This window comes from Heteronotia binoei, chromosome 5 (assembly GCF_032191835.1).
Source record: "Heteronotia binoei isolate CCM8104 ecotype False Entrance Well chromosome 5, APGP_CSIRO_Hbin_v1, whole genome shotgun sequence".
NCBI classification, from domain to species: Eukaryota; Metazoa; Chordata; class Lepidosauria; order Squamata; family Gekkonidae; genus Heteronotia; species Heteronotia binoei.
In genome coordinates this window covers 15,739,196-15,758,638 of record NC_083227.1, presented here as the reverse complement: position 1 = coordinate 15,758,638, position 19,443 = coordinate 15,739,196, and the positions used below count along the sequence as shown (strand labels likewise).

Here is a 19,443-nt window from a genome sequence, read left to right as displayed (position 1 = left end):
TGGCCACTGTGTGACACAGAGTGTTGGACTGGATGGGCCATTGGCCTGATCCAACATGGCTTCTCTTGTGTTCTTAATTAGCAGAACTAAGAGAACAGAGTTTGAGTCCAGTGGTGCCTTTAAGAACAACAAAGTTTAATTCTGAAGAAGTGCACATTCACATTTCTTCTTATACACAGAAATTAACTTTATTGGTGCATGAACACTTCTTCTTATACACAGAAATTAACTTCATTTCTCTTAAAGGTGCCGCGGGACTCAAAAGGGCACCACGCAGACTCTTATATGGGAGAATCGGGTTTGATTCTCCACTCCTCCACATACACCTGCTGGTGAACTTCCATTGTACCAGCCAGTACTTCAAAAATGCCACACTGTTTCATGTTCCACCAGACTTCTCAATATTTCAGAACATTGTGGCAGTTCTGTAAAACCCTGCAACACCTTAAGAGCAGTTAAAAATCTGGGACTGCTCAGCTACCAAACTGGCAAGTATGTTTCTTGGTTGCCGCTTGTAGGAAATGAGAGATAATAATTTTCTTGGTCCCCCCCCCCCCCAATAGGCTCAGCTCCACCAAAAGAAACACCTGGACAGTGGGACTGTGGAAAGCAAATGGAAGACATAGATGGTGGTGAGGGGAATACCAGCAGCGGCCGAGGGAAAAAGAAGAAGTACCTAAGCCGTTTTAAGGATGAGTGGTGCGAATACGATGCCTTCAAAGACTGGCTGCGCAAGGTGGACAACACCACCGCAAAATGCATTCTGTGCCGTCGAACAATCTCAGTGCAATATGAGGGGAAAGGATCTCTGATAAACCATGCAGCAGGCAGGAAGCATAAGAAAGCAGAGGAAAAATACCGGACAATGCCCAAGATCGCATTGCTTTCTGACGTGCCACAAGACAATGGGGTTACTGTGGCTGAACCAGGGCAGTTTTATCAAGATGAGCCTCATCCGACTGACTTAAGCGAGAGCTGTGGAAACAAAACACTTCCCGAAACTGTAGAAGGTGTTTTGGTAGCAGAATCCCAGGAATTTTTGCTAAAGGGCTTAGACATAGCACCCTTTTTTTCAGTCAGGTTGAACGCCTCCAACAAAGGAAACGAGAAATTCTTTCCTGTGACCATTTGTTACTTTTCTGCGACAGAGGGACTGAAACATGGCCTGCTTGGGTTCTGTCAGGAAGAGAAAGAGGCAAGCGATTCGATAGCCTCACAGCTCTGTAGAGTTCTCCAGGAGAATGGCCTCAGCTTGAACAGAATGTCTTCTTACTTGGTAGACAGCTCCTCCACAGATGATGGAAAACACAGGTCCGTGTTTGAGAAACTCAAGGAGGTTAATAGTGGACTAATGGAGGTGGAAGACCTATGTCACGTTGTCCACAATTGCCTCAGAAATGGGATGAGGGCACTGAGTTTTGATGTTGAAACACTTGTCCTCGAAATATGTGACAAGCTGTCATGCTCGACCAAAAAGACCGAGTCCCTGAAGTCTATTTCTGCGTTTGTGGGAACAAACTATAAAGGCATACTTCAGAATTTACCAGCGCAGTGGCTATCAATTTTACCAGTTGTTGAACAAGTGGTGCAAAATTGGTCAGCACTGAGAGACTATTTCTTGTCAGAGGGGAAACAAGAGTGTGACCAGATCATGTGGGAAGCGTTCAGCATGGGACAGGACGTGTCTCTCCCTCTTTGTTCCGCTTACTTCCTACAAAACCTGATGGGAGTGTTTAGACGGGCTGCGGATCAACTGGAAAGGGATGACGTGAGCTGCACAGAAGTGCACGGTGTCCTTACAGGCCTCCGTTTGAAACTCCGTAAAAGGAGTGAGGACAGATTCTATGGAAGGTTCACTCAAGGCATTCTGGGTAAAGTTTCACCGTCCGACAGCAGGAAATTCAGAGAGGAGGCGGATGAGACATTGAAGTGGTGCCTCGCCTTCCTGGAGGAATGGTACGACTTTGAGTCCTCCGTGTTCAAGCGTGTGGCTGTTCTATCGCTGGACAACGATGTGAAGTGGTGCGACCTCGAAACCCTCGTGGCGGCTCTCCCGATTGAGCTGGACATGGACAAGCTATACGAGGACTATTGCGTCTTGTCAGAATGCCAAGAAAAGATGGCCTTGCAGGAAGAGAAGGTCGATCAGAGGTGGGTGAAGGTTTTCAGGGAGATGCCAGAAAGCCGGAACAGCCAGATTTTGAAACTGGTCTCCTTCGCCCTTTCCCTCCCTGTCTCCAGTGCCTACTACGACAGGGCCTTTAGCCTGATGGTGCAACTTTGGAAGAAGGGGCAAAAGGGACTGAAAAATGGCCTTGCAAAGGCAACGCTGCAGGTGCAACTGAATCGCGACATGTCACGTCTAGACTTCCTTCGGCTCCTCCTCAGAACCCAGAAAGAGCTTAGCAGGAATTCCGTTTCAGCAAGACAGAAGCGGAGAACGAAGAGGTCGCGCAGGCAAGCCATCGTCAAGGTAAAGTCATAACTTTCACTTTTTTAAAAATTTCAAAATTCCTAATAAAGAAAATGGCAACAAACGTGCAACATAAACTAGCCTGCAAAGCAAAAAAAAAAAAATACAAATAGAGTTCGGCTTACGTCAAAAAATTTATGGATTAATAATGTACAAAGTTTAGATATTTATCAGGAAGCTTACATAGAGTAGATTGACGCTTTTGAACAAAATCAAAGAAAGGAAACCATTTTTGTCTGAATCAGAATTGAGATTTGACTGTTGCAGTTGGTAAGCTATTTTGTCCATTGTAATTATATCCCTTTTCTTTGGGAACCATTGTCCTTTTAAAGACAAAGAGGCAGACTTCCAGTGTTGAGCAATTAGCATTTTAGCTGCCAGTAAAAAGGAGCATTGTTAATTCAGCTTTATGTTTTGGAACCTCATTAGGTGACCATAGGTTCGAAAGGATAGAATCAGGAGAAAGAGGGATTCATTCGATGGTTAAAAATTTGCTCTATAGTTTCCAAAATGTCATAGTCAATGGGCATTCCCACCAACAGTGACTAAAAGTTCCAATGTTATTACATCCACTCCAACAATTTGGGCTTGTTAATCTTGGCATGATACATTTGTAGTGGTATTAAATACCACCTTGAGTATAGTTTGAAATTTTGTAGTCTTAAATTCAGCACTTTTTATTACATGAAGGCTTAGAGCAGGGGTGTCAAACTCATTTGTTATGAGTGCCGGATCTGACACCAATGAGACCTTGTTGAGCCAGGCCATGTGTGTCATAAAATGCAATGCCAGGTAGCAGAGATATAAACTTTTAAAGGACACAGGCAAACACAATTAAAGATTTTTTTTTAAAAAAACCCTTAAAATAAAACCTGTTTAAAGTATTAACGCTCTTGCAATATTGTGCTCTTTATCAAAGCAAGCTCTTCTCCCCCCCCACACTTCCCCAAAAGAGGAGCCTCAGCCAATGGAGAAAATAGAGGCTTTGCTCTGTAGCTTCTGTGCAATTGGGAAATGCTGACAAAGCAAACTGATACAGAAAGAAGCGAGAGAGGGGGAGAAGGAAGCAGACGTGCTTGCTAGCCTGATAGGAGCCCTCCAGGGACCTGATCTGGCCCCCAAGGCTGCATGTTTGACACCCCTGGCCTAAAGCCGCTGACTGCGAGTCATTAGAAGAGTCTCTGCTTAGCATGCAGAAGATCCTAGGTTTGATCCTCAGAATTTCTGGTTGAGAAGGACTAGGTATTAGGTGATGTGAAAGACTTGTACCAAAGACAGGGGTGTCAACCATGCAGCCTGTGGGCCGGATGAGGCCCCCGGAGGGCTCCTATCAGGCCCACAAGTAACTCACTGTTGTCTGCTTCCTTATTCCTCTCTTGCTTCCTTCTGCATTGCAGCTTGCTTTGCCAGGCTTGCTCAATCAAGCTATACAGCAAAACTTCTATTTTCTTCATTGTCTGACGGGCACATATAGCAACTTATGTACAAAAGCTTGCAATGCCCAGCCGTTTCATATTTTCCTCTTGGTCTTGGTCTCAAAGTATTGACCATGAGATTTCTGCAGTGAATGTCAGTAAATCAAAAGTAGGTTTGCGATTTACAAATACATGGAATCACAGAGTTGGAAGGGACCTCCAGGGTCATCTAGTCCAACCCCCCTGCACAATGCAGGAAACTCACAAATACCTGCCCCTAAATTCACAGGATCCTCAACAACACCTGAACAGCATACTCAGGATACCTCGACAACACCTGAACAGCATACTCAAGATTGCTACAGCACAGACATTGTCGCCAGAATTTGATGCAATAATTCAGAGCAAGAGGTGGCAGTTATCAAACACTGTTAAATAAACAAAACATTGCAAGAGTGCTAACCTTTTAAGCATGTTTTAAGTTTAAAAAAAAATTGTGTTTGTCTGTGTCCTTTATAACGTTTATATCTCCGCTACCTGGCATTACATTTTATGATACGTATGGCCCAGCCCAACAAGGTCTCATTTGTGTCAGATCCAGCCCTCATAGCAAATGAGTTGGACACCCCTGATAAGACTTTGGAAAGCAGCTGCCATTCCCAGAGCAGACTAGATATCGGGTTGGATACTTAAACTATCTCCCCCACCTAGATGTCCATAAATTCAGAAAAGCTTTTACTGTGGCCAGATGCCCAGCGCTTCCCTCAGCAGTTCTCGAAGACAGGTACAAGGGGATCCCTTTTGCGCAAAGCCTTCGCCACTGTGGTTTAGGGGAAGTTGAATCCACTACGCACATAATTCTTAGGTCCTCCTGGTTTAAAGAGGCCGTGTGAAATATTACGAGCCTACATTAAGGGCAAATTCTGGGCTTCTGGAATCATATTGTTTAATCTCATGCTTTCGGATGAAAGCCAGCTGATTTCCAAAGCTGTTGCCAAGTTCTGTGCTGTCTGTTATAGCATCCGAAAGACACGTTTTCAATCTTCCCTCTAAGCCGCAGAGTCTTGTGAGCAAAAATTCTACTTTGTGAGCTACTGGTATTAAAGTTGTGAGCTACTTTGTGAGCTACTGGCATTAAAATTGTGAGCTACTGGTATTAAAGTTGTGAGCCACTGCATAAATTGTTGTGCTCTGGGGCCATTTTTCCTGGGCTAACACAAAAATGTGTGAGCTGGAAGCTAACAATCTGTGAGCTATCTCACATGAACTCAGCTTAGAGGGAACACTGCTCATTTTATTGCTTCTCAGTTTTAAGATGTTCTGTTTTAACGTGTCTTGATGTCATTCTTATACTGAACACATTAAGACAATTGTCTATCCTAATACTTATTGTAGCATAGATTTGCAGTGTCGTTTTTTATCTTCTGTGTTGAAGCTTTTAAATTCTTGGTTTTTTAATTTGGTCTGTGACCGTAAATAAACTGACTGACTGACAGCTGCCAGCCTGAGCTGGGAAGACTGATATTGATGGGCCAGTGGTCTGATCTGGGGAGAGGCCGTAGCTCAGCAGAAGAGCCTCCACTTTGCACGCAGAAGGTCCCAAGTTCAGTGTATACGTTTCCAGTTCAAAGGACCAGGCAGTAGGTGATGCGAAAGACCTCTGTCTGAAACCCTGAAGAGCTGCTGCCAGTCAGAGTAGGCAATCCTGACCTTGATGAACCAATGGCCTGATTCACGGGAGGAAAAGCTAGGGGGGAAGTAATGCAGCGTGGAGAACATAAAATCTAAAAGTTGAATGTTGACAGGAGGAAGCGTCTTCGCAGGAAGAGGATGAGATCCTGTCCTTTACCTTCGGCCTGGAAGTGACTCCCGAGGACACAGCATCGCAAAATGGAGCTGCAACACTTGCTGAGGTTTGCCCTCCCCGTAGGCTCCACCCTCAAATCTCCGGGAGCTTCCTCAGCCATAGGAAGAGAGACAGAGCACGCCCTTTGACTCCCTGCAATACATTATGTCGCTGCCCTTCATGTGGCAGCATTCAAATGGCAGTGAGGGCTTGTGGGCAGGCCCATAGCCAGAAAATTCCGGTTGGGGGAGCCCACGTAAAAAAAATTTGGATGAAGGGTCCCCCTCTGGCGGCCCCCACTCTCTCCACTGCCACGTTTCTCACCGCAGCTCTGCCAGCCCTGCTCCCCTCTGCGCGGCACCTCCCCCTCCCTTCCACCCAGCCACCCACTCACCCACCGAGCGAAATTGTAAAGACCGGGCTCCTGGGGTTCTTTCAAAGTCCCCCCCTCAAAAAGCCACTCCGAAGCCGGCGGTATCTACACTGGCTTTCTGGCACGATTCGCAAGTTCAGCGCTGGGGTGGCCAGCACTGAACTTGCGAATTGTGCCGAAAAGTCAGAGTAGGAACCTCCAGCTTTGGCGCGGCTTTTCCAGCCGATCATGTGATCGGCGGGGGGTTGCCTTGCAAGAGCCCCTGGAGCCCGCTCTTTACAGTTTCACCCGGTGGGTGAGTGGGTGGCAGGGAGGGGGAGGTGCAGCGCGGAGGGGGGCCGCCAGAGCTGCGGGAAGAAAACTGGTGGCAGAGAGAGCAGGGGCTGTGAAAAGGAGGGGCCATAAAGGTCCGAGAGGGGGTTGGGTGGAGGGGCCCCCCTCCCCTGTGACTACGGGCCTGCTGGTGGATCTCTCATCTTTGGGGGAGGGGCCTAACTGGTTGGTAGCGGAGGCACCATCCTTCTCTGGAAAAGCTCAAATTAGTCCAAAATTAGGCCTAAATCGAACCATCTGTTCGGTTGCTGTGTTAGGCTGGGTAAAGACGGGCAGCTTCACGTGCAGCGCAGGCCTCCCAAACTGTGCCGTCCCCAAATGGAGAGGCCAAATAATCCCAATCAGACGGTCCGACATGATGCACCTGTATTTTGGACCGGGAGGGAAGGGGGGACGCTTTGGTGTGTTCACACAGTTGTTGCGTGCCATCCCCTTAGCACAGTTTGGGTTTCTTTTTTTTCCATTACATTTTTCGGGCCCAAAGAACCTTGTCTTAGCATTGCCTGTTTTAAACAGCCTCCCTGCAAAGCCGTGTTAACTCAAGAGTATACATGGCAAGCAATGTTCCCTCTAAGCTGTAGAGTCTCATGAGCAAAAATTCTACTTTGTGAGCTACTGGCATTAAAGTGGTGACCTACTGGCATTAAAGTGGTGAGCTACAGCATAAATTAGTTTGCTCTGGGGTAGGCTTGCCAATCCCCAGGTCCCAGCGGGGGTTCTTTCACTTTCCCGCCCCCAGTCAGCTGGCCGGTGGGGGAAGCCCCGCCCCCAAAGTCACCATGAGACTTTCCCCCTCTGGAGGCTCCAGTCTCCGCTTGGAAAGGCTTCCTCTTGGGATGGTGTGTCTGTGTTACTCCCTTGGAGTTCAATTATGCTTGTCACAACTTTGTTCCTGGCTCCGCCCCCAAAGTCTCCTGGCTCCACCCCCAAAGTCCCCAGATATTTCTTGAATTGGACTTGGCAACCCTACTCTGGGGCCATTTTTCCTGAGTGAAGACAAAAATGTGTGAGCTGGAGGCTAAAAATCTGTGAGCTAGCTCACACAAACTCAGCTTAGAGGGAACACTGATGGCAGCTATAAATGCGAAACCATTACAATCAAATAACCAGGACTTGTTTTATAGAAGGAGCTCCTTTGCGTATTAGGCCACACACCCCTGATGTAGCCAATCCTCCAAGATCTTACAGGGCTCTTAGTACAAGGCCTACTGTAAGCTCCAGAAGGATGGGCTACATCAGGGGGTGTGGCCTAATCGGGTGGAATTCTAGCAGGAGCTCTTTTGCATATTAGGCCACACACCCCTGATGTAGCCAATCCTCCAAGAGCTTACAGGGCTCTTAGTACAGGGCCTGCTGTAAACTCCAGGAGGATTAACTACATCAGGAGTGTGTGGCCTGCTACGCAAAGGAGTTTCTGCTGCAAAAAAAGCCCTGCAAATAACATAAAACTATTGGGCAAGAAACACTTTCTTGACAGTGTGGCCTGCTGCAGTGCTTAAGCATTCCAGGCTACGCTTGGGGAGATGCAGGTTCGAATCCTTGCTCTGCTGTGGAAACAGATTTTTGTCAGGACTGCTACGGGAGGAGGGGAGGAAAGGGTCTTGCGTGCCTGTAGGGGGACTCATTGCTGATGTCTTTTTCTTCTCCTAGGGTCTGGTGGCCTTTGAGGAGGTGGCTGTGTATTTCACGGCGGACGAATGGCCTCTCCTGGATCCGGGCCAAAAGGCTCTGTACAGAGAAGTCATGCTGGAGAATTACGAGACCGTGACCTCTCTGCCTTCCTCTTTGTCTTTGGCTGAAGAAGGTAGAGGTATCTGCATTTGTTAGGTCTTCTTGTTGAATGGATGCTGTCTTGGATGTCACTGGATCTTAAATTTGTACCATTTTGCATCCTAAGCCCCTGCCTACCAGCTACATGTAGCTCTGCTCCACTATACCTGATTCCTCGTCTGATGAAGTGTGCTTGGAGAACACACGAAAGCTTACCTTCTGAATAAAACTTTTTTGGTCTTAAAGGTGCAGCTTGACTTCTGCTTTGTTCTCCCGCTTCAGAGCAGCGTGCCTGCCCACTTGGATCTATCGTCTTTAATGCAGTAAGAAAAAGCCGCCCTGAGCCTGTTAAGGGGAGGACGAGAGATAAATCTAATAAAATAAATAAATAAAAGTTAAAAGAGCCAGAGTCCAGCAGCACTTTAAAGACTAGCAAAATCGGTGTCAGATTTCATGAGTCATGGCTCACTTCTTCAGATACTCACCAACAGGGCTTTTTTTGTAGCAGGAGCTCCTTTGCATTTTAGGCCGCAACGCCGTGATGTAGCCAATCCTCCAACAGCTTGCAGTAGACCCTGTAAGAAGAGGTACAAATGATAAACTCCAGGAGCTACATCAGGAGGGTGTGGCCTCATATAGAATCGTAGAGTTGGAAGGGACCTCCAGGGTCATCTAGTCCAACCCCCTGCACAATGCAGGAAACTCACAAACCCCTCCCCCTAAATTCACAAGATCTGCATTGCTGTCAGATGGCCATCTAGCCTCTGTTTAAAAACCTCCAAGGAAGGAGATCCCACCACCTCCCAAGGAGGAAGCCTGTTCCACTGAGGAACCGCTCTAACGGTCAGGAATCATAGAATCATAGAGTTGGAAGGGACCTCCAGAGTCATCTAGTCCAGCCCCCTGCACAATGCAGGAAACTCACAAACACCTCCCCTTAAATTCACAGGATCTTCATTGCTGTCAGATGGCCATCTAGCCCCTGTTTAAAAACCTCCAAGGAAGGAGATCCCACCACCTCCCAAGGAGGAAGCCTGTTCCACTGAGGAACTGCTCTAACAGTCAGGAATCATAGAATCATAGAGTTGGAAGGGACCTCCAGGGTCATCTAGTCCAACCCCCTGCACAATGCAGGAAACTCACAAACACTTCCCCCTAAATTCACAAGATCTGCGTTGCTATCAGATGGCCATCTAGTCTCTGTTTAAAAACCTCCAAGGAAGGAGAACCCACCACCTCCCAAGGAGGAAGCCTGTTCCACTGAGGAACCGCTCTAACGGTCAGGAATCATAGAATCATAGAGTTGGAAGGGACCTCCAGGGTCATCTAGTCCAGCCCCCTTCACAATGCAGGAAACTCACAAATACCTCCCCCCAAATTCACAGGGTCTTCTAATATGTAAAGGAGTTCCCACTACAAAAAAAAAAGGAGCCCTGCTCACAAAAGTGTCCGAGTGGGTTTGATTCTCCACTCTTCCACATACAGCCAGCTGGGTGACTTTGGGTCAGTCACCGTGCCAGAGTTAACTATAGTTCAGCAGAGAGAATCGCCATACAGAGTTATAAATGAAGCCTCAGTTTACTAGAACTTTCACTTAATGAGAATAATACCATTAAGTGAAACCTCTAGTAAGCTGAGGCGATGTTTATACAGTTATATAGTTAAAAAACAGCTGTGATGTGACTACAAGTATCAGCTTCTGGAAGCAGTGGGGTATTGAAAGCCTGACAAATCTTTCTGTTTGAAGTCATAAGACCCGAGGAAGGCTTGGGAAATGGGAAGCTGGATCGACCCCTCCCTATTGTCTTGTCTGGCTTCACTTAAGCTCCTATGAAATCTAGAGAGCAAGTTTGGTGTAGTGGTTAAGTGTGCGGACTCTTATCTGGGAAGACTGAATTTGATTCCCCACTCTTTCACATACACCTGCTGATGTGACCTTGGGTCAGCCACAAGTTCTCTCAAGGCTGTTTAGCTCAAGAACAGTTTCTGTCAGGGCTCTCTCAGCCCCACCTACCTCACAGGGTGTCTGTTGTGGGGAGGGGAAGGGAAAGGAGATTGAAAGCTGCTCTTACTTTGGATAGTGAAGGGTGGGGGTATAAATCCAATCTCCTCCTCTTCTTGAATGTACCTTAGAGAAACACAGACGTTCATGCTTTCTGAGTTTATCATTTGTACCAGTTATTGTTTGTATCTTGCTTAAAATATTGAACATTCCATTTGTACTATAAAGATTTGCAGCTAATGAGTTTTGGAATTTATCATTGTGTCTTTTAAAAATAATAATAATACATGAGCACAATAGTGCCTGATACAAAATTTATTATATAGACATTAGGAACAGATATGCTAAGTCATTGGTTCCCAGCCTTTTTGGTACCAAGGACCAGTGTCATGGAAGACAATTTTTCCAAGGACCAGGGGTGGGATGATACAATTGTGCCCTTTATTTCTATTATTAAAGGTCAAGGTAGTCCCCTGTGCAAGCACCAGTCGTTTCCGACTCTGGGGTGACGTTGCTTTCACAGCGTGTTCACGACAGACTTCTTACGAGGTGGTTTGCCATTGCCTTCCCCACTCATCTATGCTTTCCCCCCAGCAAGCTGGGAACTCATTTTACCAACCTCGGAAGGATGGAAGGCTGAGTTGACCTGGAGCCGGCTACCTGAACCAGCTTCCGCTGGAATCGAACTCAGGTCATGAGCAGAAGGCTCCGACTGCAGTACTGCAGCTTTACCACTCTGTGCCATGGGGCTCTATTTCTTTGAAACACCTGAATATTTTGTAGTCAAAAGTAATTGAACTGTCCTTTGTTTTCTTCAAAGCAGTTCCCAAACCTGACCTGATTTCCTGGTTGGAAGAAGAAGAGAAGAAGTCTCTTGTCCAGCATCCTGAAGAAGGGGAGAAATTGGCAGGTAGCTTGCTCTGATGGCTGGGAGTGTTGTATGAGAAATGTAGGGGTGGCTTGGTTGAAATCATGTGAATGTTTTAGGTGCCGTTTAAGCTCATATTTGAAAAACCTGTGAGTGCTTTCAATGGATATCTCAGCTTCACCCAGGGCTTTTTTTGTAGCAGGAACTTCTTTGCATATTAGGCCACACCCCGATGTAGCCAATCCTCCTGGAGCTTATAGGGCTCTTCATACAGGGCCTACTGTAAGCTCTTGGAGGATTGGCTACATCGGGGTGTGTGTGGCCTAATATGCAAAGGAGTTCCTGCTACAAAAAAAATCCCTGGGTCACACGCCCCGATGTAGCCAATCCTCCTGGAGCTTACAGGGCTCTTCATACAGGGCCTACTGTAAGCTCTTGGAGGATTGGCTACATCGGGGGTGTGTGGCCTAATATACAAAGGAGTTCCTGCTACAATAAAAGCCCTGGCTTCACCTATTCACCATCGATGCTCCCCCACCCCAACAGTTTCCCCCAAGTTCAGTTTTTCGGAGTTCATTTGGGATGGGATCTTAGTCAGCGGTAGGGCATTTGCTTGTCTGGTGCAGTCTCGGGCATATCCAGTTAAGAAAAGATCAGGTAGCAAATGATGTGGAAGACCTCTGCTAGAAATCTTGGGCAGCTGCCACCAGTCAGAGTAGACAGTACTGATCTTGAGAGGCCGATGGCCAATTCAGTGTAAGTAAGCGTACAGTACGCATGTTTCTTATATGTGCTGAGATTGGGTGTAAACACCAGATGGTCTCTTCTTCTGCGTTGTAAAGTATTGGTATACTTCCTCTTTGCCTTGCCTCCAGGAAAGGGGTGTCAAACATGCAGCCCGGGGGACCAAGTCAGGCCCTGGCTGTCATCTGCTTCCTTCTCCTTCTCGCTTGCTTCCTTTTGCAATGCAGCTGCATCATAGGAGCTACAGAGCAAGGCTTCTTATTTTCTCCATTGGCTGAGGCTTTTCCCTCTGGGAGGAGGGGGGAAAAGGTAGAGCTTGCTTTGCCAGACTCTCTAAGTCCCACAGCAGAGCTATTGAGCCAAGCTTCCCTTCCTTCTATTGACTGAGGGAGGGCAGCCATTTTAATTGGCAGCCATATTGGGTCTCCTTCTTCTTAGTTAAGGGAGGGCGGCCATTTTAGTTGGCATTGTGCGGAAGCCATTTTGAGGGTCTGCTTTAGTTATAGAGATGCCTGTAATGAGGCTCCTCCCCCTCCTGGTCCCCTGGGGAAGGAAGGAAGGAGCCAGAGCTTCCTTTGCCCAGTTCCCTGGATCCCATGGGAGAGAGATAACGAAAGCACCTTTTAAGACCAACGAGTGCTAATGTTTTAAGCATATTTTAAGTTGTATTTGTCTGTGTCCTTCATAATGTTTATTTCTGCTACCTAATCTTAAATAGGTACACACAAGGCCTGGCTCGACATGGCTCAGCCCAACAAAGTCTCATTTATGCCAGATCCGGCCCTCATAACAAATGAGTTTGACATCCCTGCTCTAGGACTTCCTTTTGCCGGGGATTAGGGCTAGAGCTGTGAAGATCCTTCACTGAACTGCCCTGACAAGAAGACAAATAATTTAGCTCTTATTTATCTTCTGATATTTGTGCAGGGCTCAAATATCAGGGGGTCACCGGGTATCTGTTTGGATCTGTGACGGGCAGCTTCTTCTGACAACAGGTTCGCTGGGAAGTTGTTTTGTCACCTGCTTGGGAAGTGAAAGACTTGATGGGGGAAGGCAGAGACATTCACAGAGACTTCATGGAGAGGGAAGAACATAACATAGCTGCTGACGGGGAAGACGGTTAGAGAGTGTTTCCCATTTGCAGGGTCACGACCCGGTACCGGACCACGGAAGCCTCAATACCTGACAGCTCCCCCCCTCTATTTATCTTCAGCGCAGCATGCTGTGCCACGCTTTGGCCCCTGCTTCCCATGCCGCTGCCTGTAGCACTCAGAGAGCGCTACAGACACTGCGCGCTGGCCAGAAGCCCTCCCTCGTCCCTCTCTGATGTTTGGAAACATGAGAGAGGGAGGGGAAAGCTCCTAGCCGGTGCATAGTGTCTTACTGCTCCCTGATCATCCTCCACCTAGAGGACAATCAGGGAGAGATACTGAGACTGCGTGCTGGCCAGAAGCCCTCCCCCGTCCCTTGGAAACATCAGAGAGGGAGGGGAAAGCTCCTAGCTGGTGCACAATGTCTGTACTGCTCCCTGATCATCCTCCACCCAGAGGGCAATCAGGGAGAGATACTGAGAAAGGTCCTAGCCGGTGCACAGTGTCTGTATTGTTCCCTGATCATCCTCCACCCAGAGGACAATCAGGGAGAGATACTGAGACTGCGTGCTGGCCAGAAGCCCTCCCCCATCCCTCGGAAACATCAGAGAGGGCAGGGAAAGCTCCTGGCTGGCATGCAGTGTCTGTATCCCTCCATGATCATCCTCCCCCCGGACCACAGGGAAAGAACCAGGGGTTGTGTGTGTGTGGGGGGGGAGTTTGGGAAACCCTGGGTTAGACTATTGTAAGGTGGTCTTTAGGGGACCGGTTCTGAAGACATTTTCAAACTTCAAAATATGCAATGTGTCTTAACTTCACTGGCTCACTGTTCAGAGTTCTGTTTTTTCTACTTCCCGGCTGAGAGAAGGGAAATGTCCATTTGCCCTGCCTTCCAAAGGAAGGGGAGATAGAGGCCATCTACTTAAGTTGAATACTGTCATTTTATTGTAATGTTTTCACCTTGGATTAGGAAAAATATGGTTGTTTTGTGTATCGTTGTACACTGCCCCGAGCCCTGTTTACAGGGAAGGGCATTATAAAAATTGAATCTAATCGATTAATAGTACTTGGAAGGGCAAACTCCAAGGAATACCAGGGCCATGATGCAGTGGCAGGCAACAGCAAACCATCACTGAAATCTCTCTTGCCTATAAAACAGGGGTGGCCAGTGGTAGCTCTCTAGATGTTTTTTTGCCTACAACTCCCATCAGCCCCAGCCAGCATGGCCAATGGCTGAGGCTGATGGGAATTGTAGGTAAAAAAACATCTGGAGAGCTACCGTTGGCCACCTTTGCTATAAAACAATTCTAGCTTGCCAGCTAGCGAGAGCCAGTTTGGTGTAGTGCTTAAGTGTAGTGCGTGGACTCTTATCTGGGAGAACCGGGTTTGATTCCCACTCCTCCACTTGCAGCTGCTGGAATGGCCTTGGGTCAGTCACAGTTCTTGTAGTGGTTAAGAGAACCGACTTTAATCTGGGAGGGCTGGGTTTGATTCCGCACTCCTCCACATGCATCTGCTGAGTGACTTTGGCTCAGTCACAGTCCTTGCAGTGGTTAAGAGAACAGACATTAATCTGGGATAACCGGGGTTGATTCCCCACTCCTCCACACCCAGCTGCTGAGTGATCTTGGCTCAGTCACAGTTCTTGAAAGAGCTGTTCTCTCAAGAGCAGTTTCTTTCAGCCCCACCTACCTCACAGGGTGTCTGTTGTAGGGAGGGGAAGGGAAAGGAGGTTGTGAGCCGCTCTGAGATTCCCTTGGGTAGCGAAGGGTGTGGTATAAATCCAGTTTGGTGTAGTGGTTAAGTGTGCCGACTCTTATCTGGGAGAACCGGGTTTGAGTCCCCACTCCTCCACTTGCACCTGCTGAGATGGCCTTGGGTCAGCCATAGCTCTGACAGAGGTTGTCCTTGAAAGGGCAGCTGCTGTGGGAGCCCTCTCCAGCCCCACCCACCTCACAGGGTGTCTGTTGTGGGGGAGGAAGGTAAAGGAGATTGTGAGCCGCTCTGAGACTCTTCGGAGTGGAGGGCGGGATATAAATCCAATATCTTCTTCTTCTTCTTCTTCTTCTTCGTCTCCTCCTCCTGTTACATATCACTAAAAGAGCTAGAACGGGTGTCAAACGTGTGGCCCGGGGGCTGAATCAGCCCCCCAGAGGGCTCCTATCAGGCCCCCCGAGCAACTGGCTGTCATCTGCTTCCTTCTCCCTCTCTCTTGCTTCCTTCTGAATCACAGCTGGCTTTCCCAGGCTTGCTCAATCGCACAGGAGCTACAGAGCAAAGCCTCTATTTTCTCTATTGGCTGAGGCTCCTCCCTTGGGGAGGAAGCGGGGGGAGGGAGAGCTATCTTTGCCAGGCTCTTTCAGTTGCACAGCAGAGCTACTGAGCCAACTTTCTCTTCCTTCTGTTAGCTAAAGTTTCTTCCCCTCTTAGTCCCCTGAGGAAGGAAGGAAAGAGCCAGAGCTTCATTTGCCTAGTTCCCTGGATCCCATGGAAGAGATACAAGGAAGGGACCTTTAATACCAATGAGTGCTAATGTTTTAAGCATAAGGTTTTAAAAAAAAATTATTTGTGTTTGTCCATGTCCTTTAAAGTTTATATCTCTGTAGTCTTAAACAGGTACATACACAGCACAGCCTGACACGGGTTGGCCCAACAAGGTCCCATTTATGTCAGATCTGGCCCTCATAACAAATTAGTTTGATACCCCTGAGTTTGAGCTTCTGGCTGCCAGACAATCTTAGGATCTCCTGGCTATATTACACACAATGGCATATGATGATGACAATCCTGACTCCCTTAAACCCTGACTGGAATATAATGTCCCAGGGATCGCCATTCCTACTTGTGGCTGACAAAGGGAGCTTCGTCTCTAAGGTACTGCTGGATTTGAATTCCGCTCCTACTGCTTCAGACCAACACAGCAACTCAGCTGAAACACACCAGGCAGTGAGTTCTCTGAGTAGGCATTAAGCCTAACTAAGTATCACCCAGTCAACGCTTCAAACATTTTTTGCAATGGTTGATTGGTATTCTTTCAGCTAGGAAAGGGAGGATGTCACAATGTTCCCTCAAAGCTGAGTTAGTGTGAGCCTAGTGCAGTTTTTTAGCCTCCACCTCAGATTTTTGTCTTAGCTCACGAAAAATGGCCCCAGAGCAAACTAATTTATGCAGTAGCTCACAACTGTAATGCTGGTAGCTCACAAAGCAGAATTTCTGCTCACAAGACTCCACAGCATAGAGGGGACATTCCTGTAACTAATGTTAAAACTGAATAAAAGCTAGCGTAAATCCATTTGACTCCCAACAGAAGACATTATCACAAGTAGAAGGCATTAATTATATTAGGAATTGCTTCTTGTGAGGTTAGATAAACTAGAATGGGAGACCAGACAGCATAGAAATTGGAAGAAGAGAGAGGACTTTGAAGCTGAACAGTATTGTCTGTTATCTTGGCCATGCCGTAGGTAGACCGTAGTTTTTTATGCCAGAGGTTAATATCTGGATGTTTACCTGATTTTCACCTCATGGGCATAGCTGTCCTAGCAACCAACAGGAGAAAGTTTCCTTTTTGTGGTAAATGTTCAGAAGTCCCTCCCATTAACAATATGCGTTTAGGTGTGTATTCTGTAGTTACGTTGGTAATGTTGTGGATTCTTATTAATATTTCTTCTCCCAAACCTTGTAAATTGAGTTTGTTTTGTGATTTCAGCCTCCATTTTTTCCTTCGTCAGGTTTCTCTGTTTCTGTGGGGGTCGGGACTGAGAGTGAAAGAGGAGAAGAACAGCTGAGAATAAAAAGCGAAGCCTGTTAGACATTCATTTCTTCGGATGGTTCCAACTTCCTCAAAATTCTCATGCCAAGGAAAGAGTCACAAAGGACGGAATGAGTTCTTCTCCATCAACAGAAGTCTTAACTAACGAATCACCCTGACTGCACATGAGACGATATGCAACATGAACAAATGCATGGAGCCAGTGCGGTGTAGCAGTTGAGAATTCTGAGCTCCGATCTAGAGAACTGGGTTTGATTCTCGACTCCGCCACCTGAAGCCTTGGGCCAGTCAAAACTCTCTCAGCCCCACCTGCCTCACAAGGTGCCAGTTGTGGGGAGAGGAAGGGAAGGAAATTGGAAGCCGCTCTGAGACTCCTTAAGGGAGAGATAAGTGGGGTGTAAAAACCAACTCTTCTTCTTTGGGTATGGAGAAGGCTTCCATCATGTCGAAAGCAGGCCTGTAACCAAGAATTTTTTTTGCCCGGGATGGGCGGGGTCAACATTCACAGGCTGCATGGCCGCCGTCCCCTCTCTGGCTTGGTCTTCTGAGGACTTGGTGAGGGGAGGGGGTGGCAGCTGAGCAACCTCTTTGTTGCCGGTGGAGACAAATCTTCCTACTACCTAGCAGGAAGAAGACTCAGTGGCTGGCAGAGAGGAGGCCACACAGCTGGTGGCCACCACCCTGGCCCCCTTGCCAGGTCTTCAGAAGATCCAGCTAGGGAGGGGAGGTGGCCATGGAGCCTGAGAACAACCGGCACCTGCTTGGAGAAGAGAGGGAGATGCAGGCTGGCCTCGTTTCCAGCTGGGTGAGTCTTCTTCCTGCATGCTAGCCTCTCTCTCTCTCTTCCCTTGCTGGCCAGCAGAGCAGAGAGGGGTTTTTTTAAACCTCCTCTGTGCTCAGTTGACCTGTGGGGGGAAGAAAGGCGAGGCAGGAAGAAGACTAAGCGTGGCCCCTTCTCTCCCCTCTCCCCCCAGCCTTCCAGCTGAGCAGGGGGGTGGGGGGAACGGTTTAAACTTTAAATCCCCTCTTTGGAGTCGCATCACAGCAGTGGAACAATTCCAGAAGAGAGGGGATGTTTAAGGTTTAAACCCTCTCTCTGATCAGCTGGCATGCAGGGGAAAGAGAGGAGAGGTGCAGGGGAGGAGCCATGCGGTCAGCGCTGGTCACCCCAGGCTCCTTTGCCCTCCTGGGAGAGAGGAGGGGGATCGACAGTCAGGGTAGGGACACCCCCAATTTGAAAGGGGGCATAAGGCCTAATGCCCCAGCTCTGGTTCAAACTCTGGTCCAAAGTCTTATTTACTGTACAAGAATTCACACGAAGAAACAATACCAATGCTCAAGAGTGTGGAAAGAGCTTCAGGGAAAGATATAAACTTAGAATCAAATAACCCACACAGGTTTTTAAAGCATAAATCAAAGACTCTCTCCACAGGTGAGAACCCATATCAACACTCAGACTGTGGAAGGAGTTTCAGGACAAGCATAGGCTTTGCTTCTCATCAAAGTATCTGCACAGCACACTGACCTGGATAGTCTCAGAAGCTAAGCGGGGCTGACCCTGGCAAGTACTTGGATGAGAGACGTCCAAGGAATACCAGGACTGGGATGCAGAGGCAGGCATTGCAAGCCACCTCTCTGAAAAAGACATCCAAGCCCCCAGTAAGGGTTGCCAAACCATGACCTCAAGGTATGCCCACATAACATACACACGCACACAAAAGAAAAACCCTTTTTTAAAAAAAAGAATCAGCACAGGGAGAGATCACATAAATGCTCAGAATGTGGGAAGAGCATCAGTCACAGCGCAGACCTCAATCCAAGAACTCACGCAGGAGGGAAACCACATAAATGCCAGAAGTGCTGGAAAAATCTTCCACCAGTTGACAGGAGTTATTTCCCATCTAAGAATCCACATGGGAGGGAGAACCCATATCGCTGTTCAGATGCTGGGAAGATATTGTTGTCAGCCCAAGCCTTGTTAAGCATCGAAGAAGAAGAAGAGTTGGATTGATACCCTACCCTTCACTTTGAGCCTCAGAGTGGCTTACAATCCCCTTCCCTTCCTCTCCCCAGGGCAGACACCCTGTGAAGTAGGGGCTGAGAGAGCTCTTCGAGAACTGCTCTTGGGAGAACAGCTCTGAGAGGATTGTGACTGACCCAAAGCCACCCAGCAGGCAGCATGCGAAGGAGCAGGGAATCAAACCCGGTTCTCCAGATTAGAGTCGGCTGCTCTTAACCGCTACAGCAAACCGTGACAAATCCACACACGAAAAAACTACAAGCGCTCTGAGTATGGATAGAACTTGTCGCTTCTCAATCTTTTCCTGCCACTGAAAAATCCATGATAAGGTTAAAAGTGGGGAGGGGAGATGTTTATCTAGTTTAAGCAATATTCAGCTTGCTTCTAAAGCAAAAAGAATCTTTTTTTCCTCTTTAAGGGGGAAGAGCTGTAATTTTAAAACGTGTTGGGAAACTTTGATAAAAAAAGATTTAAAATACCTGTTGCTTCATCCGCTGTAGGTTTGGCAGTCAGATATTTATTATGATTAGATGAATGCTTTTTCTCTAACTGTATTGATCTTTTTTCTCTAGATGGTTGCACATTATGTTTTTCTTGCCTGGAACCTTTAATTTGTTTCAAAATGTTTACTTTTCAATTTGTTTCCAAGGTTCAGTGCTGTTTTGAACAAGATTGCATTGGCATGTGGAATTCTCTGGAAATATAACATGGTCAACGACAACAACCTTTAATGGCA

At 47.4% G+C, this 19,443-nt stretch overlaps 1 protein-coding gene across 1 annotated transcript in view; it reads left to right on the top strand.

The window, feature by feature from the left end:
* LOC132571066 (uncharacterized) overlaps positions 1–19,185 on the top strand; it is a 30,117-nt gene extending 10,932 nt beyond the window's left edge. The window contains exons 2-6 of the mRNA XM_060237721.1: positions 564–2,473; positions 5,694–5,801; positions 8,091–8,250; positions 11,033–11,122; positions 16,647–19,185. Of these exons, the coding sequence (XP_060093704.1) occupies positions 564–2,473; positions 5,694–5,801; positions 8,091–8,250; positions 11,033–11,122; positions 16,647–16,726 (2,348 nt within the window). The 3' untranslated portion in view covers positions 16,727–19,185. The remainder of the gene's footprint in view (positions 1–563; positions 2,474–5,693; positions 5,802–8,090; positions 8,251–11,032; positions 11,123–16,646) is intronic.
* The last annotated feature ends 258 nt before the right edge of the window (positions 19,186–19,443 follow it).